Source organism: Alosa pseudoharengus, unplaced genomic scaffold, assembly GCF_046254945.1.
Source record: "Alosa pseudoharengus isolate Yale_2024_CS ecotype anadromous, Long Island Sound unplaced genomic scaffold, YU_APseudo_1.1 YU_APseudo_1.1_scf_5, whole genome shotgun sequence".
Taxonomy (NCBI): domain Eukaryota; kingdom Metazoa; phylum Chordata; class Actinopteri; order Clupeiformes; family Clupeidae; genus Alosa; species Alosa pseudoharengus.
The window spans coordinates 1384005-1403958 of NW_027468837.1; the positions used below are offsets into that span (position 1 = coordinate 1384005).

The 19954-nt window shown below is 40.7% G+C and overlaps 1 protein-coding gene across 1 annotated transcript in view; it reads left to right on the plus strand.

Moving 5' to 3' along the window:
* The window catches only part of dock3 (dedicator of cytokinesis 3), an 835931-nt gene that overhangs the window by 458070 nt on the left and 357907 nt on the right, over positions 1–19954 (plus strand). The window contains 2 exon segments of the mRNA XM_076267926.1: positions 7879–7979; positions 10453–10511. Coding sequence (XP_076124041.1) covers positions 7879–7979; positions 10453–10511 — 160 coding nt within the window.

Genomic DNA, 19954 nt, shown 5'->3' on the forward strand with positions numbered 1-19954 from the left:
GCATAGGCCTACTGTATACTTTGGGTACAGAACACAGTTGCATGTCCAGTGTACACGGAGAATGACAGTGTCTTGGAGCGGCCGCAACCCCGCAACTCCACTTCCAACGTCATGATTCCGACAGATACGCCCGACACTTCTGCTTTTTATTTGGTGGTGGTGGAGTTGACCGGACATCTGAGGCTTCAGACGTTACCAATTTTATCTTCATCCATCGTGTCTGGCCTCTGAAAAAACTTTTAAGGCTACTCTGCCTGGGCCTGGCCATGTTTGAACCGCCTCACTCATTTGTTCGTTGTTTAACATAAGCGTGCGCTTCCTATTTGAAATGTTTCCTATTTGAAATGCAGCAGGCTATGCGTCTTGTTTAATAGCTTTCAAACGGTAGAGCCTGTATATTTAAAAACATAGCCAGAGGACGTATTGCTTTAATATAGGCTTACATTTTAAGGCTTATTCTCAAATTCAGATTGCATTAGGGGGACGGGATTATTAGCCAATTTCAATCGGACAATTTGACCGGAGAGATTTAATTTTGTCGGACATTTAATTTTTTTTCCGGCCAATGTCCGGTAATTACCGGACAACGGAAACCCTGATACACACACACACACACACAGAGCAGACCCAGTTAGGAGGAGGACACAGTTAAGGTACATATCACCTACAATTATTATTCTCGGGTCCATTTGGGGCAGCCGTGGCCTACTGGTTAGGGCTTCGGGCTTGTAACCGAAGGGTTACCGGTTCGATCCCCGACCCAGTAGGAAAAATATGGGCGGGGGAAGTGGTTGAGCACTGCTCTCCCATGCCCACATCCACGGCTGAAGTGCCCTTGAGCAAGGCACCTAACCTCTCACTGCTCCCGGAGCGCCGCTGTAGCAGGCAGCTCACTGCTCCGGGTTAGTGTTTTTTTCTAGAAATGGAGATATAGCGTCTTTCATGAAATATGAAGTGTTGTCTGTAAAGTTTCCAGGAAGTGACCTAGCGAGACCTGGCAAGACTGCCACCTAGTGATAACCCACGAAAATGGCCCAGTTTTGACCTGATGTGCATGCGTCACTGATTCGACCCAAAGCGGCAACCATCAAAAGCGTCAAAAGATTTATGATAAAATGTCCAGATTGTAAAATGTCCAGTTCGTTGAATTGTCGATTGTCACCTTTTTCAGTTCTATTCATCATAGAGTTCCCAAAATTGCACATAAGGTGTGTTAGAGTGTCTATTTTCAATTAAAAAAAAAAAAGGAAAAAAAAGCTAAAAACTAATTTGCGTTTTTGGCACTCAACGCATGGGAACCAAAAACACAATATTGCGTTTTTGCCACTCAAAGTGTTAAGCCTGCATTGCTAACCTACCAAGTCTTTGAAATTAACCTGAATGCAACCTGAATGCAAACATTTACATCTGGAGAACGCTCCTTCTAGCCGACTATCCAATTAGCTGTTGTCTGCAACTTTGATTTGTGTAGTACTCACCAAAATCATAGAAATGAACATTCATTGTAAGACACTTATCTCTTCTATGATCCAAGAAAGATTTCTTCAGAATTTTTGAAGATTTATGTTAACTAATGACATAAAATACAATGAATTGCATCTACATAATCTTATGCACTATGCACAACTTGTTCTACCTAAAACCATGAGCCTTGCTCAAAAGCAGTCTTAAAGTGACAGATACTCAATTAGCCCTACACACCATCAATACAAGTGTAATAGTTGAGCTCACATGTGGGATGTAGTCAAAGTCAAAGTCAAAGTCAGCTTTATTGTCAATTTCTTCACATGTTCCAGACATACAAAGAGATCGAAATTACGTTTCTCACTATCCCACGGTGGAGACAAGACATATTTTACCAATTTTAAGTCCACAGACAAACATAACATTCAAGTAAACAAAAAAGTAAGTAAATAAGTAAATAAGAGGGCACATATAATGAAAAAATAAGAGCAGCAAAATTTGGTTGAAATTGTGCATAGACAGTCAATAAAATAAAATACTAGTGCAAAGTCAGGCCAATAAGAGGCTGAGGTAGTTCTGTTTGACCTAAGTAAGAAATAAAGTGGCATAGTGGTGCAAGTTATGTAAGAGCAGCAGAAGTGTTGTGTTTTCAGGACAACAGCAACAAGTTGCAAAGTGTACAAGTGTGCAAGTGGAGTGGTGCAGGCGGCCATTGTGGGTCCAATGTCCAGGATGTTATGTAGCTGAGGGTGGAGGGGGGAGAGGAGGGAGAGAGTTCAGCATCCTAACAGCTTGGTGTATGAAGCTGTTGGTGAGTCTGGTAGTGCGGGAGCGCAGGCTTCTGTACCTCTTCCCAGAGGGCAGTAGATCAAACAGATTGTGAGCGGGGTGACTTGCATCACTCACAATTTTGGTCGCCTTGCGGGTGAGGTGGGTGGTATAAATGTCCTTCAGGGAGGGGAGTGAAGCACCAATAATCCTTCCAGCTGTGTTCACTATGCGCTGCAGGGCTTTCCTGTTGTATTCAGTGCAGCTTCCGCCCCACACAGCGATACAGCTGGAGAGGATGCTCTCAATGGTGCCTCGGTAGAATGTGGTCATGATGGCTGGTGGAGCACTTGCTCGCCTGAGTTTCCGCAGGAAGTACAGGCGGCGCTGAGCTCTCTTCACCAGTGATGCTGTGTTGGTGGTCCAGGAGAGGTCTTCACTGATGTGCACCCCCAGGAATTTGGTGCTGCTCGCTCTCTCCACCACAGCAGCGTCGATGGTCAGTGGCAGGTGTTGGGTGTGACCTCTCCGGAAGTCAACAACAATCTCTTTGGTCTTGCTGACGTTCAGCAGGAGATTGTTGTCCCTGCACCACGTGGTCAGATGGTCGACCTCCAACCTGTATTGAGTCTCGTCGCCCTTGGTGATGAGACCCACCAGAGTTGTGTCGTCAGCAAATTTCACTATGTGATTGTTGCTGTAGGTTGCAGTGCAGTCATGCATCAGCAGGGTGAAGAGCAGCGGACTGAGCACGCAGCCTTGGGGGGCCCCTGTGCTCAGTGTGATGCTGCTTGAGGTATTGTTGCCAACACGTACTACTTGAGGCCTCTGACAGAGGAAGTCCAGTAGCCAGTTGCAGAGGTAGGTACTGAGTCCCAGTTTGTCAAGTTTGCAGATGAGTTGTTGTGGTATTATGGTGTTGAATGCAGAACTGAAGTCTATAAACAGCAATCTCACATATGAGTCTCTTTTTTCCAGGTGGGTGAGGGCTGGGTGGAGGGCAGAGCAGATTGCATCCTCTGTAGACCGTTTGGCTCGGTATGCAAACTGGAAGGGGTCCAGGGTGGGGGGGAGAATGGATTTGATATGTGACATGACAAGCCGCTCAAAGCACTTCATGATGATGGGTGTCAGTGCCACAGGGCGGTAGTCATTGAAGCAGGATGGAGCAGTTTTCTTCGGCACAGGTATGATGGTGGCAGCTTTGAAACAAGATGGGACGATGGCTTGCTTCAGGGAAGTGTTAAAGATGTCTGTGAAGACATCCTTAAGCTCCCCTGCGCAGTCCTTCAGCGCACGACCAGGGATGTTGTCTGGACCTGTTGCCTTACGGGTGTTGATAGCAGCAAGTGTCCTCTTCACGCTGTCGGCAGAGAGGCACAGGGGCTGCTCATGTAGAGGGGGATGGGTCTTCTGTGGGCAGGTGCTGTTTTGTGCTTCAAAGCGAGCAAAGAAGCGGTTCAGGTTGTTGAGCAGAGGGATGTTGCTCTCGCAGCTCTGTGGCGCGGGCTTGTAGTCCGTGAGGGCCTGAATGCCCTGCCATAGGCTTTGTGCGTTCCTGCTGTCTTTGAAGTGGGTGTATTTGAAGTGTATTCCTTTTTTGCTTCCTTGATGCCACGGGACAGGTTGGCTCTCGCTGTTCTCATGCCAGCTTCATCCCCAGCTCTGTAGGCTTTGTCTCTGGCCCTCAGCAGCCTGAGGACATCCCCTGTCAGCCATGGCTTCCAGTTAGCCCGAGTGATGATGTCTTTTGTGTGGGTCACATCATCAATGCACTTGGTGATGTAAGAGGTTACAGTGTCTGTATACTCCTCTATGTCTGTCTGGTTGTTGTAAGTGGCTGCCTGCTTAAACATTTCCCAGTCTGTTGTGTCAAAGCAGTCTTGAAGAGCATCGGAGGCTCCCTCAGGCCACACTTTTACCTGCTTACGAACCGGTTTGTTCACTTTTACCCTTTGTCTGTATGCGGGCATTAGCATAACAGTGATATGGTCTGAAAGTCCAATGTGGGGGAGGGGGGTGGCTTTGTATGCTCCTTTGTGTGTAGTGTAGACCAGGTCCAGGATGTTATCTCCTCTTGTTGGAAAATCAACATGCTGGTGTAGCTTTGGAAGTACAGTTTTAAGGTTAGCATGGTTAAAATCTCCAGTGAAGATGGTGAAACCGTCTGGGTGTGCCGTCTGTTGTTCACTGACAGCCTGGTACAGTTCACTAAGAGCCGCGTTCTTATCGTTGTTGTTGTTGGTAGGCGGGATGTATACTGCGACTAGCAGAATCGCAGTAATTTCCCTTGGCAGGTAAAAAGGACGGCACTTTATGATCATAAACTCTGCCAGTGGTGAGCAGTGTTTGCATACTACTACAGTGTCCCGGCACCATTCATCACGGATGTAAACACAGATTCCTCCTCCTCGTGATTTACCTCCCTTTACAATGGCCCGGTCTGCTCGATAGCATGCTAGCTGCTCCAGTTGTACAGCAGAGTCCGGAATGTAGTCTATGTCATTAAGCTTTACATTTCTACAAATTGTAAATAATAATTACATTTTATGTGCAAAGTTGCTGTTTATGTGTGGTGTGTTGGACCTGATTCGGACTCAACTCGCAACTCGGACTTCACTTGGATTTTAAAAAAAAATACTTGAACTTCACTTGGACTCAAACACTAGAGACTTGAGACTGGACTCAGACTCGAGGTTTAGTGACTCGACTACAACACTACCTGAAAGTGTGCAAAAGCTTTTCAATGATATTAGCTAAGTTAACAACATTTGCTAGTAAGAAAAGTTAGCCTATTAATAATTCTGTCACTTCAAAAACGTTAGATGGCCCAACTAAATTTATTCTCTCTAACTAAGTTAACAAGGAGATCAAAAGTAGATGCAAACCTTTTATTTGCTGAGACGTGAGGCTGCTTTCTAGCTTATGTTGAAGGCTCAGTCTGAGGGAATGCTATAACTGGAAAGTTAGATCCAATGCTTTTAAGCTGTCTACATGGTGACATACAGTTGCCACAAACAGAAAAATGTTGTCCTTCCAGAATGATAATAAATTTGATAATTTTGGCTCCCTTAGTTATTTTTTCTTCTTTTTTTTCCCAAGTTCAGACATGGTAGTTCCTGATGGAATGGTAAAAGAAAAAAGTTGGATTTAACATTTTTTATACTGTCCTTCCAACACAGTAATAAAATTATTGTTTTGACAAGAAAATCACAATTTAGGGCAACTGTAAGAGCTTATATATTTTGAATAACACAACTAACCATCAAAACTTGTTTAGCAAATATTGTACCTTCTCTCATGGACTTCTGCAAAGTTTTGAGAGTGTGAGTGCTCTGCATTCAAAATCCCCCTGAGAAAATCACTTAAGAACCGGGTTCTACCAGACATCAATGGTGGGTAGGACAGTAATTGCAATATGAGGTTAGAAATCTACACATGTTACTACCCCGGTGTGCACATCTTTCATTGAGAAAGGAGAGGGATATTTGGATAAAATACTGACATATCTACTCAGTGTCTATCCATAATTGAAATACTGGCTTATCTCAGCGTAAGAACAAAAGAAGACATCAGTCTGACATTTTCATATAATTCTTATAAAATATGGGGGGCTGTTTTGACAAAAAATACCCTGATCTGAGACCCTGTTGTCAAACCCAATGTGTATGTGTTGAATTGATATGGAATAGTCCTACAAATAAACAGGGTGCGATTTGTAGGGGGGATGGGGGGGATTTCCCCCCCTCTGGTCTTGATATCCTCCCCTCTGCTTAATTATTTTTATCGCCGGGGGGGGGACAACATTTATCCCCCTCTGCCCCTCATATTGATTAATGCTACTTCATATAAGTAAAGCGCTGCAATGTGAGAACAGTCTAGTAGGCTAGCCTACATAATAATCTGACATCAGAAACGCACTGTCACCGTCAGCACTCATGCTGCTGACACAGTGGCTGCGTGATAACTTAATTTGGCCTTGATCGTGCAGGACATTTCAGAATGTCGACTGTGTAATCCATCATAAATGGCTAGTTTCAATGGAAAAGTTAGCTGGACAAATGAAAGAAAACGAGAAGGATTCAGTGAAGCATATCGTCATATTTTAGAACCTTCAAAATTAGAAAACTGATGCAACTGAGATGGAGGACAACTCCACGTAGAGTGGAACGTAGGCCTATTGTCCAAAGGAACTTACATTAAATGTGGAGATATTTGCTGAATGTCACAAAAAGTGTTACTGAAATTGCTTGGCATCGCTTATTCAATGGCTCTCTACCGAAACACCTGTAGTTTGCGGAGGACAAACGAGAAAGCACTCGTTTGATAAATCAGCTAGGCCTAGTAGACGAATAACTTAGTAATAAGAATAATAAGAAATAATCTGTAGCCTACTGCAAAAACGAATGTTGGTGGGTATTTAAACTATCTAGCGGGTGTTTTAACAGCTGCAAGAAATAGAAGCTTCATGGTCTTTATGTTCTGGTTCGTAAATTATTTTCATAAAACTTTTTTTCATAAAAAAGTTGCCCTAACTTTGCTCTCCAAACTCTTCACTGCACTGTAGCCAATTAACTGACAGTATGATAGTAGGCTATTTATGTTCTGTAGGCTACAATAAACACATTTATTTTTTCAACTAACTTTTCAACAAGCAATATTACGCACTTGGCTACTGAACGCAAATCAGCAGGAGAGAGAATGCACGTAGCCTACACTGCGTGTAGCGCAATGTGTGCTATTTGGTTACCAACTAACACTGTTAGCCAATTAACTCAAGACTTCAGTGCCATCATATACAATGTTTTTTGCTTTTGCAGCAAAAGTAGAGGAGTCATTTCAGATGGGGCAAGAACAAGGTGAATTTGTATGCTTGTCAAAACGTAGTCCTACCCTGCATTAGAGGAGCTGATCATCATACCAAGCACACTCACTGTTTAAAGTCATACACCACGGTAAACTAAAACTAAGATAGGTAAATGTTACAAAGGTGGCAAAATTAATATAGGCTATTATTAGCCATGACATTACTAAGGCTATGAATCGTTCGTTCATTTAAAAAAAAAAAAAAATGGGGGGGGGGGGGGGGGGGTTTTCCAAACTTATTCAGAATCATCCCCCCCCCCTCTGGTTTTTACACAAATCGCACCCTGCAAATAAAGATTAGTATTATAGTAGTATCTATTTCATCCGTCACAAAAATTAAAGTAATGTTAAGTTAGCTTACCTGAATATCTGTACTTCAAATGATTTCAGAGGATTTGAAGAAGCAGTTGATGATCTATTTGAAACATAATTTATTCTAATTTAACTTACTTGGCTATGATAAACTAAACTTCAGAATAGTTTTTGAAGCTAGTGACTCACCTAATTAGAAATATTTTGGGGGGAAGCTAACTGTTTGAAAGAAAATTGTAACAACAGTCTCAATTGATTGATTGATTGTCATAACCATCTTGCACATGCTTGGCTATCAGGGAACTGCCAGTACATTCAAATCAGTTAGGGGTTGTCTACAAAATCATGTTTGTTTGCTGACCATTAAACTATACACTCTTTCTTGTGTTTATTGTGTATCTTATGTATGTATGTGTATATATATATGTGTGTGTGTGTGTGTGTGTGTGTGTGTGTGCATGTTATCAGGTGTGGAACTCATACTTCAGCTTGTCAGTGCTCTACATTAATCAGCCCAGTCTACAACTTGAAAATTTGAGCTCTGCCAAAAGGAAGAAAGTCCTGGACAAGTAAGATTTCATCTAAACATACCAATCAATGCAGTCAGTAGGGGAGAACGGGGTAAGATGAGCATAGGGGTAAGATGAGACACCCCTTTTTCTAGAAAACCGTAAAGAGCTTTCTTCATGTGACAGCATCTTAAGGAAGAGGGGATCATTCTTTAAAATATGCGGAAAGGTACAGCACATGGCAAATGTGGTAAAAAATATATTTGTAAAAATATGATTGTTTGCTCTCCAAGTAGATTTCATTCCTGTCCAGGGTTAGGATGATTTAGAGAAAACGTGAATGTTACCTTACCTTGTTGTGAGAATAATTTTCTTTCAATATGGTGATTGTGAGGTAAGATGAGCCACCAGAGCTGGGGTAAGTTGAGCCAGCTGCAGCCAGTATGACTGCATGAGTCTGACGAAATTAGCATAGAAGATGCCCCCTGCCACTTTTACATTTTCGGTGTAGCAGCACCCCGATTATTCATACATTAATAGGTACAGTATCTAGTTATCATTGTGGTTACCATTAGAATTACATTTATCCAGCTGCCTTATGTTTGTCATCAACTAAGTTCATCCCCAGTATCCCAATGTTGAGGACAGATTTGTCAGGTAGCTAACATTTGACATTAGCAAAGACATTAACTTTACATAGTCAGTGTGCCATTCAAAGAAATGTACATTATTGTGTGGGTAAATTAAGGTGAATCTTAAAAGTACATGTGCTGTGATTAGGGGTGTCATGATTTCGATTTTATATGATTTCAAAATGACATCTCAATCTCGAACTTCGAACTCAAAAGTAGAATCGACGATGCAGCCACACCCCCAATGTCATGTCCAGCATGTATGCCAAGACGCACAAATGCACACGCACGTGCTGAACTGCGGTGTCAACACTCCTCTAATTTTAGGTTGCAGCCAGTTATAATATACACATCAAACTACTGAAATCGAAGGCCCTCTTATCTGAAATCACCGGTGTGGAAGTATTTTGTCGTTCATTCACATCAATTAACACTAACTTAGCCTACTCAACTTAGCAAGTGAAAAGATGATCTAGTTACAGTCCAAAATTACTTTAAGGCTTAAAATGCACATTGATAAGTACATATTCCATGAACACTAACCTTGGGTCTCTTCGGTGTGTGCTGAAACAATGAAATTAACATTCTGTGTTGTTTCATTTCACTATGTTCACGTCTCTGTTTAATGTTAGTTCTGTTTATATAGGGAGGGAAAGTGAAAACCAGCGCCCCAAGTGGTTGCGTTCCTATCGAAGAGCAGCTCCAATGTTAAGTCCCATAGACCTACTTTTAAAAAAATATTGTGAAGCCAAATCAGCGAAGTTATCCACCAAAAATATTTTTCAGTGTGTATACAGTAATAATCTTCAAACTGAAAATGTCAGGCCCTATTTTGCCTTATTTGAAAAAATCGAAATTGCTCCTTTTGTTTCATAAACGGACTACAAAAGACATCACGTGACTTTACCCTTCGACGTTACTCACGGTAGCATGGTTTATTTTTTAGCCTGGTTAGCATTGACACTTAACACTTACTGCCAGCTCTTCATGTGAGTAGAAGCACAACACCAGTTATGCAGACATAAAGGTAATCACCACGCGGTTTACATCACGCTCCGTTATTACAAAAATATGTTAAGCCAGTTAAGCAAATTGCCGTATTGATCAGTTAGAGATTAAGCACCCAAACCTGTGACTTCACATGCAACTGTATTTCGTTATCACCATGTTAAGACAAAAATTCAAAACAATTAAACTAATCCTAAAAATAAGGTATGACCACTAGAAGCAATAGAGGTGACCCCAGTGCCTAACATATGGAAAGCATTCAATTAAGATCCCAATGTGCACCGAGATAAATTTTTTCTAAAAAAAAAATCCCATCCACTCCGCTAAACTCTAGGAACGCAACCAGTTGGTGGCGATGAGATTACTTTCCCTCCCTATTACAACCTCGCGGTTGGAACAGTTTCAAAATAAAAAAGCGGTTTCAAAATAAAAGTCCCCAGAAACAGAAAAGGCCAAAAAAGAGTAAATAACATATAAGGAATGCATTAATAGTAATATTAAAAAAAGATTGAAAATCAAATTGAATTGTGACTTTAAAATCGAAAATTAAATCGAATCGAGGATTTGGAGAATCGTGTCACCCCTAGCTGTGATGGTATAAGGCTATAATAGCTTGCTAAACAAAGACAAACAGTTTGGTCATTGAAGATAGTAATATGAGTCCATTCACAATACTTCTGATAGTGTTACTGGGATTAAGAACACTTGGGAATGTAGTGTTAGTCTTAACCCACAGTTAGTTCTGTTCAAACTTCTGTGTGTTTTATTCATGTTTGCAGGTGCACCACCATTAGATTACATTCAATCAGAGCTACAGTATTTGTGATGGCATTATGAAGGCAAAGTTACTGGATGTCTGTCTGTATCTTAGGTTTGCTTCAATTGTCTTGCAGGTATGGAGACATGAGGGTTATGATGGCCTATGAGCTCTTCAGCATGTGGCAGAGCCTCGGTAAGACTTTCTAGCACACCTACGGATTATCAGTCTGTGTTTCTGCCTCACTATCTCATACAATCAGTTTTTCCCCTTGGGTCACATCTACTTCTTTTAAAAGATCCTCTTGAAGGGTCACAATATACCTTCCGTAGCAGTGGTAGCATTAGGTCAGAAATAGCCCTGGAAAAAGTGTGGTAGTCATTGTTGAGGATAAGTACTTCTTGGGTTGTTTCTATAAGATGTTTAGGTGCTGAATATATTTCTGCTGTATAGCAAGCTATAAATGTCACTGTTTAGTCATAAATAATAACAAAAGAAATGGCTGCCGAAAAAAACATTTTTGATCCATTTATTAAGTCCAAGTCAAGAAAGAAACAAGCAAAAAGTGTGTGGTACAGTTAAAAGCGTTGATTACAAAATTCTGTACATTTACAGGTTTTTTAAACATGTAAATGATTGAAAATGCAATGGTTATGAATATATCCTCTATTCGTTAAAGGAGAACTTGAGACTATATCTGATTACGTGATGAACTGAACTATTCATAAAAGTACAGTATTCATTACAGTATGTTGTCTTTCAGGTGAGTTCACTCAATGTTAACTGATCAAATCAAATTTTAAACTTTAAACCTAAACTTTATTTACATAGTACATTTCATGTGACAAGCACAGACCCAATGTTCTCCAAAAGAAAGGGACACAACAAACAAAACATACAAGGATACAAGGAAGTTTATTGTCACATGCATATAGTTACTGGAAGTAAGAAATGCAGAGAAATTATGTCTGGTGTCAGCCTATTTGTGCATTTATGGTGGGGGGGTAAAAAGTGCAGTAGAAGAGGGGTTTACAGGGTTCCTACGCAGTATGGAAAACCTGGAAAAGTATGGAATTTGACTTTAGTAATTTCCAGGTCTGGATAAGTACAGTATGGAAAAAAGAAACAAGGGTATGGAGAAATATTTGTGTTTCCAGACTATTGCATCTACAGTACTAATCACTTCACTCAGGTCATAACGAACCATTCCTATTGAGTAGGAACTAAGTATTGTGTAGCTTAACTGTCAGTCCACATCAAGATACAATTGAATGGGGGTCCTCAGAAAAAAATCTCTCCCACAAGGGGACTCTGGTATTAAAATCAAATCGAAAACCCCTGTTCTATGCACGTGCCCTATACCATTGTGCACTGGTATGTTTGCGTAGCTTTGCTATTTTCGGCTAAAAAACTGGTATACTTTTTTGATTTTGTAAAAGTTACCAAGACATGGATACTGCATTATCTGATAAACTGTTATTGCAAACAAATAATACTGTTTACGGTGAGGCCTCTGCCAGCAGTGTGCTAGTCTCCAACATATGTAGGCTATGTGTGCACCTTCCAACACACCTCTTCCCCAACAAAAAGTATCCAACAATGGGCAAGTGTTTTCTGAGGGCTAACAAATTAAAAATAAACATTATTATACAGCTCTTCAAATGCTAATAGAACGCTCCATTGACAATGTCTAGAATATGGTCAGAAAAATCTACCGAGAAGTTTGAAAATTTGAGTATGGAAAAAGTATGGAATTTTGAAATGGAAAATGTGTAGGAACCCTGGGTTTAGTAGATTAAGTGGCAAAAGCTGCATAAGAAAGGTGGGGGAGGATTGGGATGGGGGGGGCACCAACAAGGAGCACCCAAGAGCAACAGGGGCAAGGAAAAACTCCCTTACCAAGGAAGAAACCTTCGGCAGATCCACGGCTCAAGAAGCTAACCCAACTGCCAGGGGTCTTGGTGTGTGTGTTGGGGGGATGACAAGGGAGATGGGATAGTGTGCTGTATATGTGGGGAGAGGGCAGTGTGCAATATTTGTGTTGGAGAAGCTTCCTCATGAGACAATGTGCTGTGTATGTAGGGGAGAGGGGGGGGGGGGGGGGGCGGGGCAGTGTACTGCAAGTATGGTGAAGGGACTTACTATTGCAAGCAGAGTACTGTATGTATGATGTATGTGAGTGATGACAGTGAAGATGTGTGTGTGGGCGGGAGGGGAGTGGAGCAGTGACTGTGTGTGTGTGTGTGTAGTGTGTGTGTGGGTAGGTGGGGGCAGTGTGCTGGAGAAGATCCTGAAGACAATGTGCTGTGTATGTAGGGGGGGGGGGGCAGTGTGCAGCAAGTATGTAGAGGAGGCTTACTGTAGCAAGCAGTGTGCTGTATGTATGTGAGGTGATGACAGTGATGATGTAAGTGTGTGTGTTTTTGTGTGTGTGATGGGGGGGGGGGGGCAGAAAGGCTAGGCAATCAAGGACATGGGTAGATAGATGGAGGAGAAATCAAAAATAATAAATTAAAAGTTCTATGGAGATGTGCAAAAGTTGGAGAAAGTCAGATATGTGTGTGTGTGTGTGTGTGTGTGTGTGTGTGTGTGTGTGTGTTTGTGTGTGTGTTTTGAGGTGTGATGAAATAAGAAAATAAATAAAAGGTCTGTAGCATAGGGAGAGGGATGTAAAAGTGCTAAAAGTCATGTAGGTGTGTGTGTGTGTGGGGTCATGAGTCATGAGGAGTGAATGAGTGCAAAGTCAGTCTAGTGTGAGTTCAGAGTTGGGAAATGTTTGAGAGTGCTGAGGAGTGGTGAATGGTTGCAAAGTCAGTATAGTGTGAGTTCAGAGTTCGGATGGCCTGGGGATAAAAACTTCTCCTGAGTCTCTCAGTTCTGGCTTTGTGACTACATAGGCGTCTTCTTGATTTCAGCGGTAGGAATAATCCATTGTTAGGATGAGAAAAGTCCTTCAGAATCTTTTGGGCTTTTAGGAGTACTCTTCTGGAATAGATATCTTGTAGAGCAGGGAGTTGAGTTCTTATAGTACGTTCAGCTGAGCGCACTACTCTCTGCAGAGTACTACAATCTCTAACTGTGGAGTTCCCATACCAGGTGATGATGCTACCAGTTAGAACACTCTCAACCACTGAAGTGTAGAAGGCCTTCATGATGGATGTAGAAACTTTGAATTTCCTTAGCTGACGAAGGAAGTAGAGTCGTTGTCTGGACTTCTTCAGAACATATTGAGTGTTAACAGTCCATGTTAAGTCTTCAGTAATGTGGACACCAAGGTATTTAAAGCCTGTGTTGCAGGTTACTGTTGATTAATATAACATAAAGCACTCAATATATGTATGTATATCATTTTTTAAAATGTCTCCAAATGGTGTTAAATGCCAGTTTTTGTCGTTTTTAGTATTAGCAGGGTTTCTTTTACGCAATTCGGTGATGACGTCACGTTGGGGGCTACATGATCTGCACTTCATTAATTTCAATGCATTCCAATGGACATCGCGGTTACACTTTCAACATAAAGTTTGTATATTTACTAGGGCTATAACGATACACCAACCTCACGATTCGGTTTGTATCACGATTTTTGACCCACGGTTCGATACGAATCTCGATTTTTCTTTTTTTGGGGGGGGGGGCTAGACATTTTATTAAATAACATTTTAATAGCCTCCCTTAGAACACCAGAGGATTACAATATAAAATATCTATTATTTTATATCCTGATATCAAAATATTTTTCTGAATGACTGATATTTATGACAGCACACTTTATGCAGATTAGCCTATAGCCTAGGCCTACTATTTTTTATTACAACTCTACCTCTTTAATTCAGCTGTCTGGTTGAAGCCTGGAAATATTGTAAACAAAGTAGCATATAGCTTAGCCTATCATAGTCTACTGATTGGACTGTTCAGTTTCCCCATGTGTGTTTAAGTTTCAAGGTAATACTTGTTCTCCTTGGGACAGGCCCTTTTGGGAAACGTTGGTATTGAGATGATCAGTCAACTTCAGTGCAAGAGTTTTAAACAAATATGTGCAGCATGCTAATGATGCTAAGCGGATTTAATAGTAATTTAGCTAGTCGTCTATGCCAGTGTTTCTCAAACTTTTTCAGACCAAGGACCACTTAATCAATAAAAAAAGCCTCACGGACCACCTAGCTAAAAATAAATAAATCAATTAGACCTACTTCAATAGTAAATTACACAATAGGCCTACTCACTGAACCACTTTGATTGTATTATTGTGTCAGAGAATTCATATGATTTAAACTGGCATGGCTTACATAGGCAGTGTTGCAGATGTTTGCATTTACATACAAGTTGGTTCAATATTGCAAACAACTCATCTATATTATATTTTACCACGTCTGTTCGCGGACCACTTGGGCTAGCTTGCGGACCACACTTTGAGAAACACTGGTCTATGCGTCCTTGCTTTCACGATTGTGAATGTTTTATCTCGCGCGTGTTCATTGAGCAGGAGAGGGAGGGAGAGTGAGAGGGAGGGAGCGTGAGAGAGAGCGGGGCAAGGAGAGGGGGTTCTATATTGTTTGGTAAAGTTGCACACATAGTCTACAATGAAAGCAAGGAGAGGTATGAAATTATTATTTATTTATTTATTTGTTTTTGGACAACGTAGGCTACCGATAAGTAAAGCGGGAGTTGTGGGTTGCTTTTGCACTGCATGAAACACTAGAAAGGGTGTGTCGCGATTCTGCCTTTTCACACCACGACACAGTATCGTGGATATGAATGTCGCGATTTCGGTTTCGAATCGTAAATCGTTACAGCCCTAATATTTACACTTAGAATTTCGTCACAGCATTTATATCACAGCTACCCTATGATCTACCAATGGTAATAACGTTGCCTGATATCAATTTAGTATTTTTTTCTGAATTTCGGGAGTTCTCGTTTTGGAGGGTATGTTTTACATTCATTCCTATGGGAAACGGTCGCGGTTACACTTTAAACATAAAGTTTGTATATTTACACTTCGAATTTCGTTACAGCATTTATATGACAACTACCCTATATGTCTAACAAAGATAACAATGTCTTCCGATTTTAGTTTAATGCAATTTTCTGAATTTGAAAAGTCTCGTTATGAGGCTACATAATGCGCCTATTCAGTTCAATGCATTATGCTTATAATGTTACGACACTTTTTTTGTTTAGCCTAAGTTACTGTCAGTGAACAGCACCGAGTGAAAGTCAACATTTTCTTTATATCTAGTGATGGTGATCATGTCGTTAGTTCAGATAAGTATGCTACTGGGTAAACTTAGTCAGAAGATCAGAATATAAAGCATCATGATAGCTATGGGCTAACTTTCCAGCGGTTACATGCTGCTATTCCGACATGCCGCTACTTAGGGTTACATGCTGCTATTCCGACATGCCGCTACTTAGACAAGTGGCGGCATTAACATTAATTTTCAGGCGTCCCACTACTGCGACATTTTTTTTTTTCATTGTCGGAGTAGCGGCACTTGACCTTTTTTCAAACGTCCTGTCATTCCGACACGAGGTCATTAACAGTGCCATAGCCAGGATTTTTCAACGGAGTGGACTTTTGCGAAGTAGGCCTAGGGTGGGCCTTTATTTTTTTTATTCCAATATGGGCAGTAAAGCCTAGGCCTACAGTAATCGCCCCAACGTTAAACAACACACGATTTCATCACAGCTCAGACGATTCATGGCAAAAAAACAATAAAAGGCTACATTGATAAATAGCAGGGGCATCGACAGGATTGGATTCTATAATAGCCTACGCACAAGAACTTTAACCGAATGAAACCGAAAGGTTAGTCGCATCTCACACACCAGCTCCGTTGAACATCAATGTTCAATACATATTTTTCGTGTTTAAGAGCTAAAACAAGTTGATTAGAGAGTCACATTTAAAATGTCGGGTAGTCTAAATTATAGCCTATAGCGCGTGCATCTCAGAGGAAGAGATTTTGGAGAGAGAGAAGATTTAACCTAGGTGATGATTATTTGTGTCTGGTGGTAATTAGACTTAAGTATAGATACCTACGAATTGATTTGCACAATTCAGTGTCAAGCTGTTAGATTGACACCACTGTGCCACCTCATCAACCTGATCCAAGTAGAGCTGTTCATTGTTGTTATTAATCAGGCCCAAGATCACTGTGTCATCTGCAAACTTGATGATGGAGGTATGACTACTGTTGGCTTTGCAGTCATGTGTGTAGATGTTGTACAGCAGTGGACTCAAAACACAGCCTTGGGGAGCACCAGTGCTGATGGTTAATGTGTCAGATGTCAGATCCCCCACTCTAACCACTTGTGAACGGTTGGTGAGAAAGTAAAATATCCAGTGACACACGGTGGTGTTCAGTCCTAAGGCCTTCATCTTTGTGACCAAGGTGAGAGGTACTATCGTGTTGAATGCTGAACTAAAGTCAATGAAAAGCATCCTCACATAATTCCCATTCCCCTCCTCCAGGTGAGTTAAGGTGGTGTGCTTAAGGTTTGAGATGGCATCCTCTGTAGACCTGTTGGCTCTGTAAGCAAATTGGAGGGGGTCGAAGGAGGCAGGGAGGGATGAGCAGATAATGTTTTTCACAAGCTTCTCAAAACACTTCATCACTGTAGACGTCAGGGCTACTGGGCGGTAGTCATTCAGACATGATGGACTTTTGTTTTTCGGTACTGGAACAATAACAGACTGCTTGAGGCAAGTAGGAACTGTCTCTTGAGCCAATGATGTGTTAAAGATATAAGTGAACACAGGAGCTAACTGAGCAGCGTAGGATTTCAAAACCCTGTTAGAAATTCCATCCGGTCCAGCAGCTTTTCTGCAATTAACCCTCCTAAAGGCATTGCTCACATCGACCTCAGAGACACAGAAAGGTGCATCCTCATTTGCTTCACATGCTGCAGCTAGTGTAAGATAGTCTGTGTTATTTTGATGTCATACTTTGTTGGCATTTGATGTCAATTCAACATTTATTTGACGTCAAGATGTTGATGTCGTTTTGATGCTATTCTGACATCATTCAATGTCAAGCTTTGATGTCAATTCGACATTTATTTGACATCAAGATGTCATGATGTTGATGTCGTTTTGATGCTATTCTGATATCATTCAATGTCAAGCTTTGATGTCAATTCAACATTTATTCTACATCAAGATGTAATTTCCATGTCAAGCTTTGTTGGCATTTGATATCAATTCTACATAAATTCTACATCTATTTGATGTCAAGATGTTGATGTCGTTTTGATATCATTCGATATCAAGCTTCAATGTCAAATAAACATAAATGCGACAAACATTGATGTCAAAATTACATCAGCATTTATTGACATATATTTTGATTATTTGTGCAGAATACAAGTACAAAGACAACAAAATGCAGTTTGTGTCTAACTAGAAGTGCAAAAAAGCAGAAAAGTGATATACAAAGTATAGACAGGTGGTGCATAGACAGGACAAGACATAGTGCCGTGTAGACAGTAGTATACAGTTGGTTTATAGAAGGTGGTTTAGAGTAATATAAATGAAATATGTGCAATGTATTAGTAGTTATCTTATAAGGGCAGAATAAATGTGGCTAAATGTGAACAATGTATGACAACATGTACAATGTAGTAACAAGTAATGGAATGTTGGAGAACATTGAGAGATCCAGTTGAATGGAAAGAGACAGAGAAAAGGTTTCTTTTAACAGGGTTCATACACATTTTCTATTTCAAAATCCCATACTTTTTCCATCCTTTAATTTACAAACTTCTTGGTAGATTTTTCTGACCATTCTCGACAATGCCACTCCAAAACCAAATGTTTGTCTCAGCATCCAGGAATCGTTGAGCACCTACATTTGTGCTTTATAGACTTGTAGTCAAGACCGCCTAAACCGAGACCAAGACACTACCAAGACCAGAGACCAAGACGAGACCAAGGCCAAGACCGACTGAGTCAAGACCAAGACAAAGTCGAGACGAGACCGAGACGAGAACGAGACCAAAAAAAAAAAAAAAAAACAGCTAGTGAGCTAGTGTTACACCATAACTTGCATCAACTGAATAGGAGCAGCGTACTGGGGTAAGAGGTTCAGTCCCAGTTTAAATTCAATTTAAGAAAGTATTATTTCAACTACAGACAGAACAATGCAGAGACAGAGCATGTCATGAATGTGACTGTGAGCTCACTCACTGTAAATGTTTTCGTAGACTGGTTTCGGTGAGAGAGACTTTGCAAAACTTGCATTTTGCAGAATGCTTCTTTCTTGCCCCTGGACTGCAAATTTCTTTATGTTCCGTGAATGCAAATTTAATGATGCCGGAATTCGCTGACATTATTATCACTAGGTCTGTGTGACTGACAGCTACGATGTAAACCTAACGTTTCGCGCTGGCTACACTTGCGTCTTTTGATTGAATGAGCGCCAGTTTCTAAATCACAACAAAATACATGTATGTCATTGATTGGTTGCATTTGAAAGGTTACATTTGAAGGGCATGAAAGGCAAAATAATTTAATGTTGCATTATCGAATGTTATGTTTTGTATCATGGACATTATTTGTTGCAAATCTCCCGACCACTATGTCGTGTAGTGTTGTCACGATACCAAAATTATGACTTCGATACGATACCTGCCATAAATATCACGATGCTCGATACTGAAATGATCCTACAAGAAAATCCTAAGATCTCTGGAAAAGAAAAGACTCATACCTCCTCCTAGTGTATTGAGTCATTGTTGAATTTGGTGCACTTTTGTAATGTGCTGGTCAATTCTGGGTTCTAAACTTCTGAACTTCCTACATAATTATTATTTTTTTAGTCAGTAAAATAGTTGGCCTACTTTGTGTGATTAAGTCCTTTTTTGTTTGTGATAGTTCATTTACATTGTGTTGTGTTTTGGCAATAAAGAAGCTTTAAATAGCCAAACTAGACTAGATCAAGGTCAGTGTTGAAATGACTGCATGCAAATCACTGAATGCTATGCAGAGGGGCCTAATCTTTAGGCCATCTGATGTACAGTAGTATAGGCTACCCTAGGCCTTCCCGTGTTCATGGGATTTATTTGCCAGTTGCAAAGGCAAAAATGTAAGGATAGATTTCTTTGGGCCCAGTGTACAAATACGACGTTCCAACCACTCAGGTTTTCGTTAGATAGGCCTACACCATTACCTGTTGCAAATTGTGTGCACTCCTACATTACGTCTATTTCTTTGATAACATGATTTGCTACCACGTAACAATAAGCTGCTATTATTATTAGGCCTCAACACGCTTTGGTGGTATACGATGTGGGCTTTAATTAGCGCATTGCATCTGGGCAATAATTATTGAACAAATTGCAGTCGACATGCCATAACAAATATTACCAGTAGGCCCTACTGACCAAACATGAAATAGATTGTTTACAAGTTATGGCAATGTTATTCTGGCGTGAACATTGCGCTTTCATCACGTTAGCACCCTATGATTAGGCTACAACTAGTTATGTCTCGTCAAAATGATTACAACTCGTTATGTCTCGTCAAAATGTATTCATGAAGGAAGGTTCGCTTTATCCCAGAGAACCATACTCGTTTCACTTAGGCTAGACTAAAACAGAAGAGAAGAACTTGGCACTAACCATTTGTGTTTTCTATA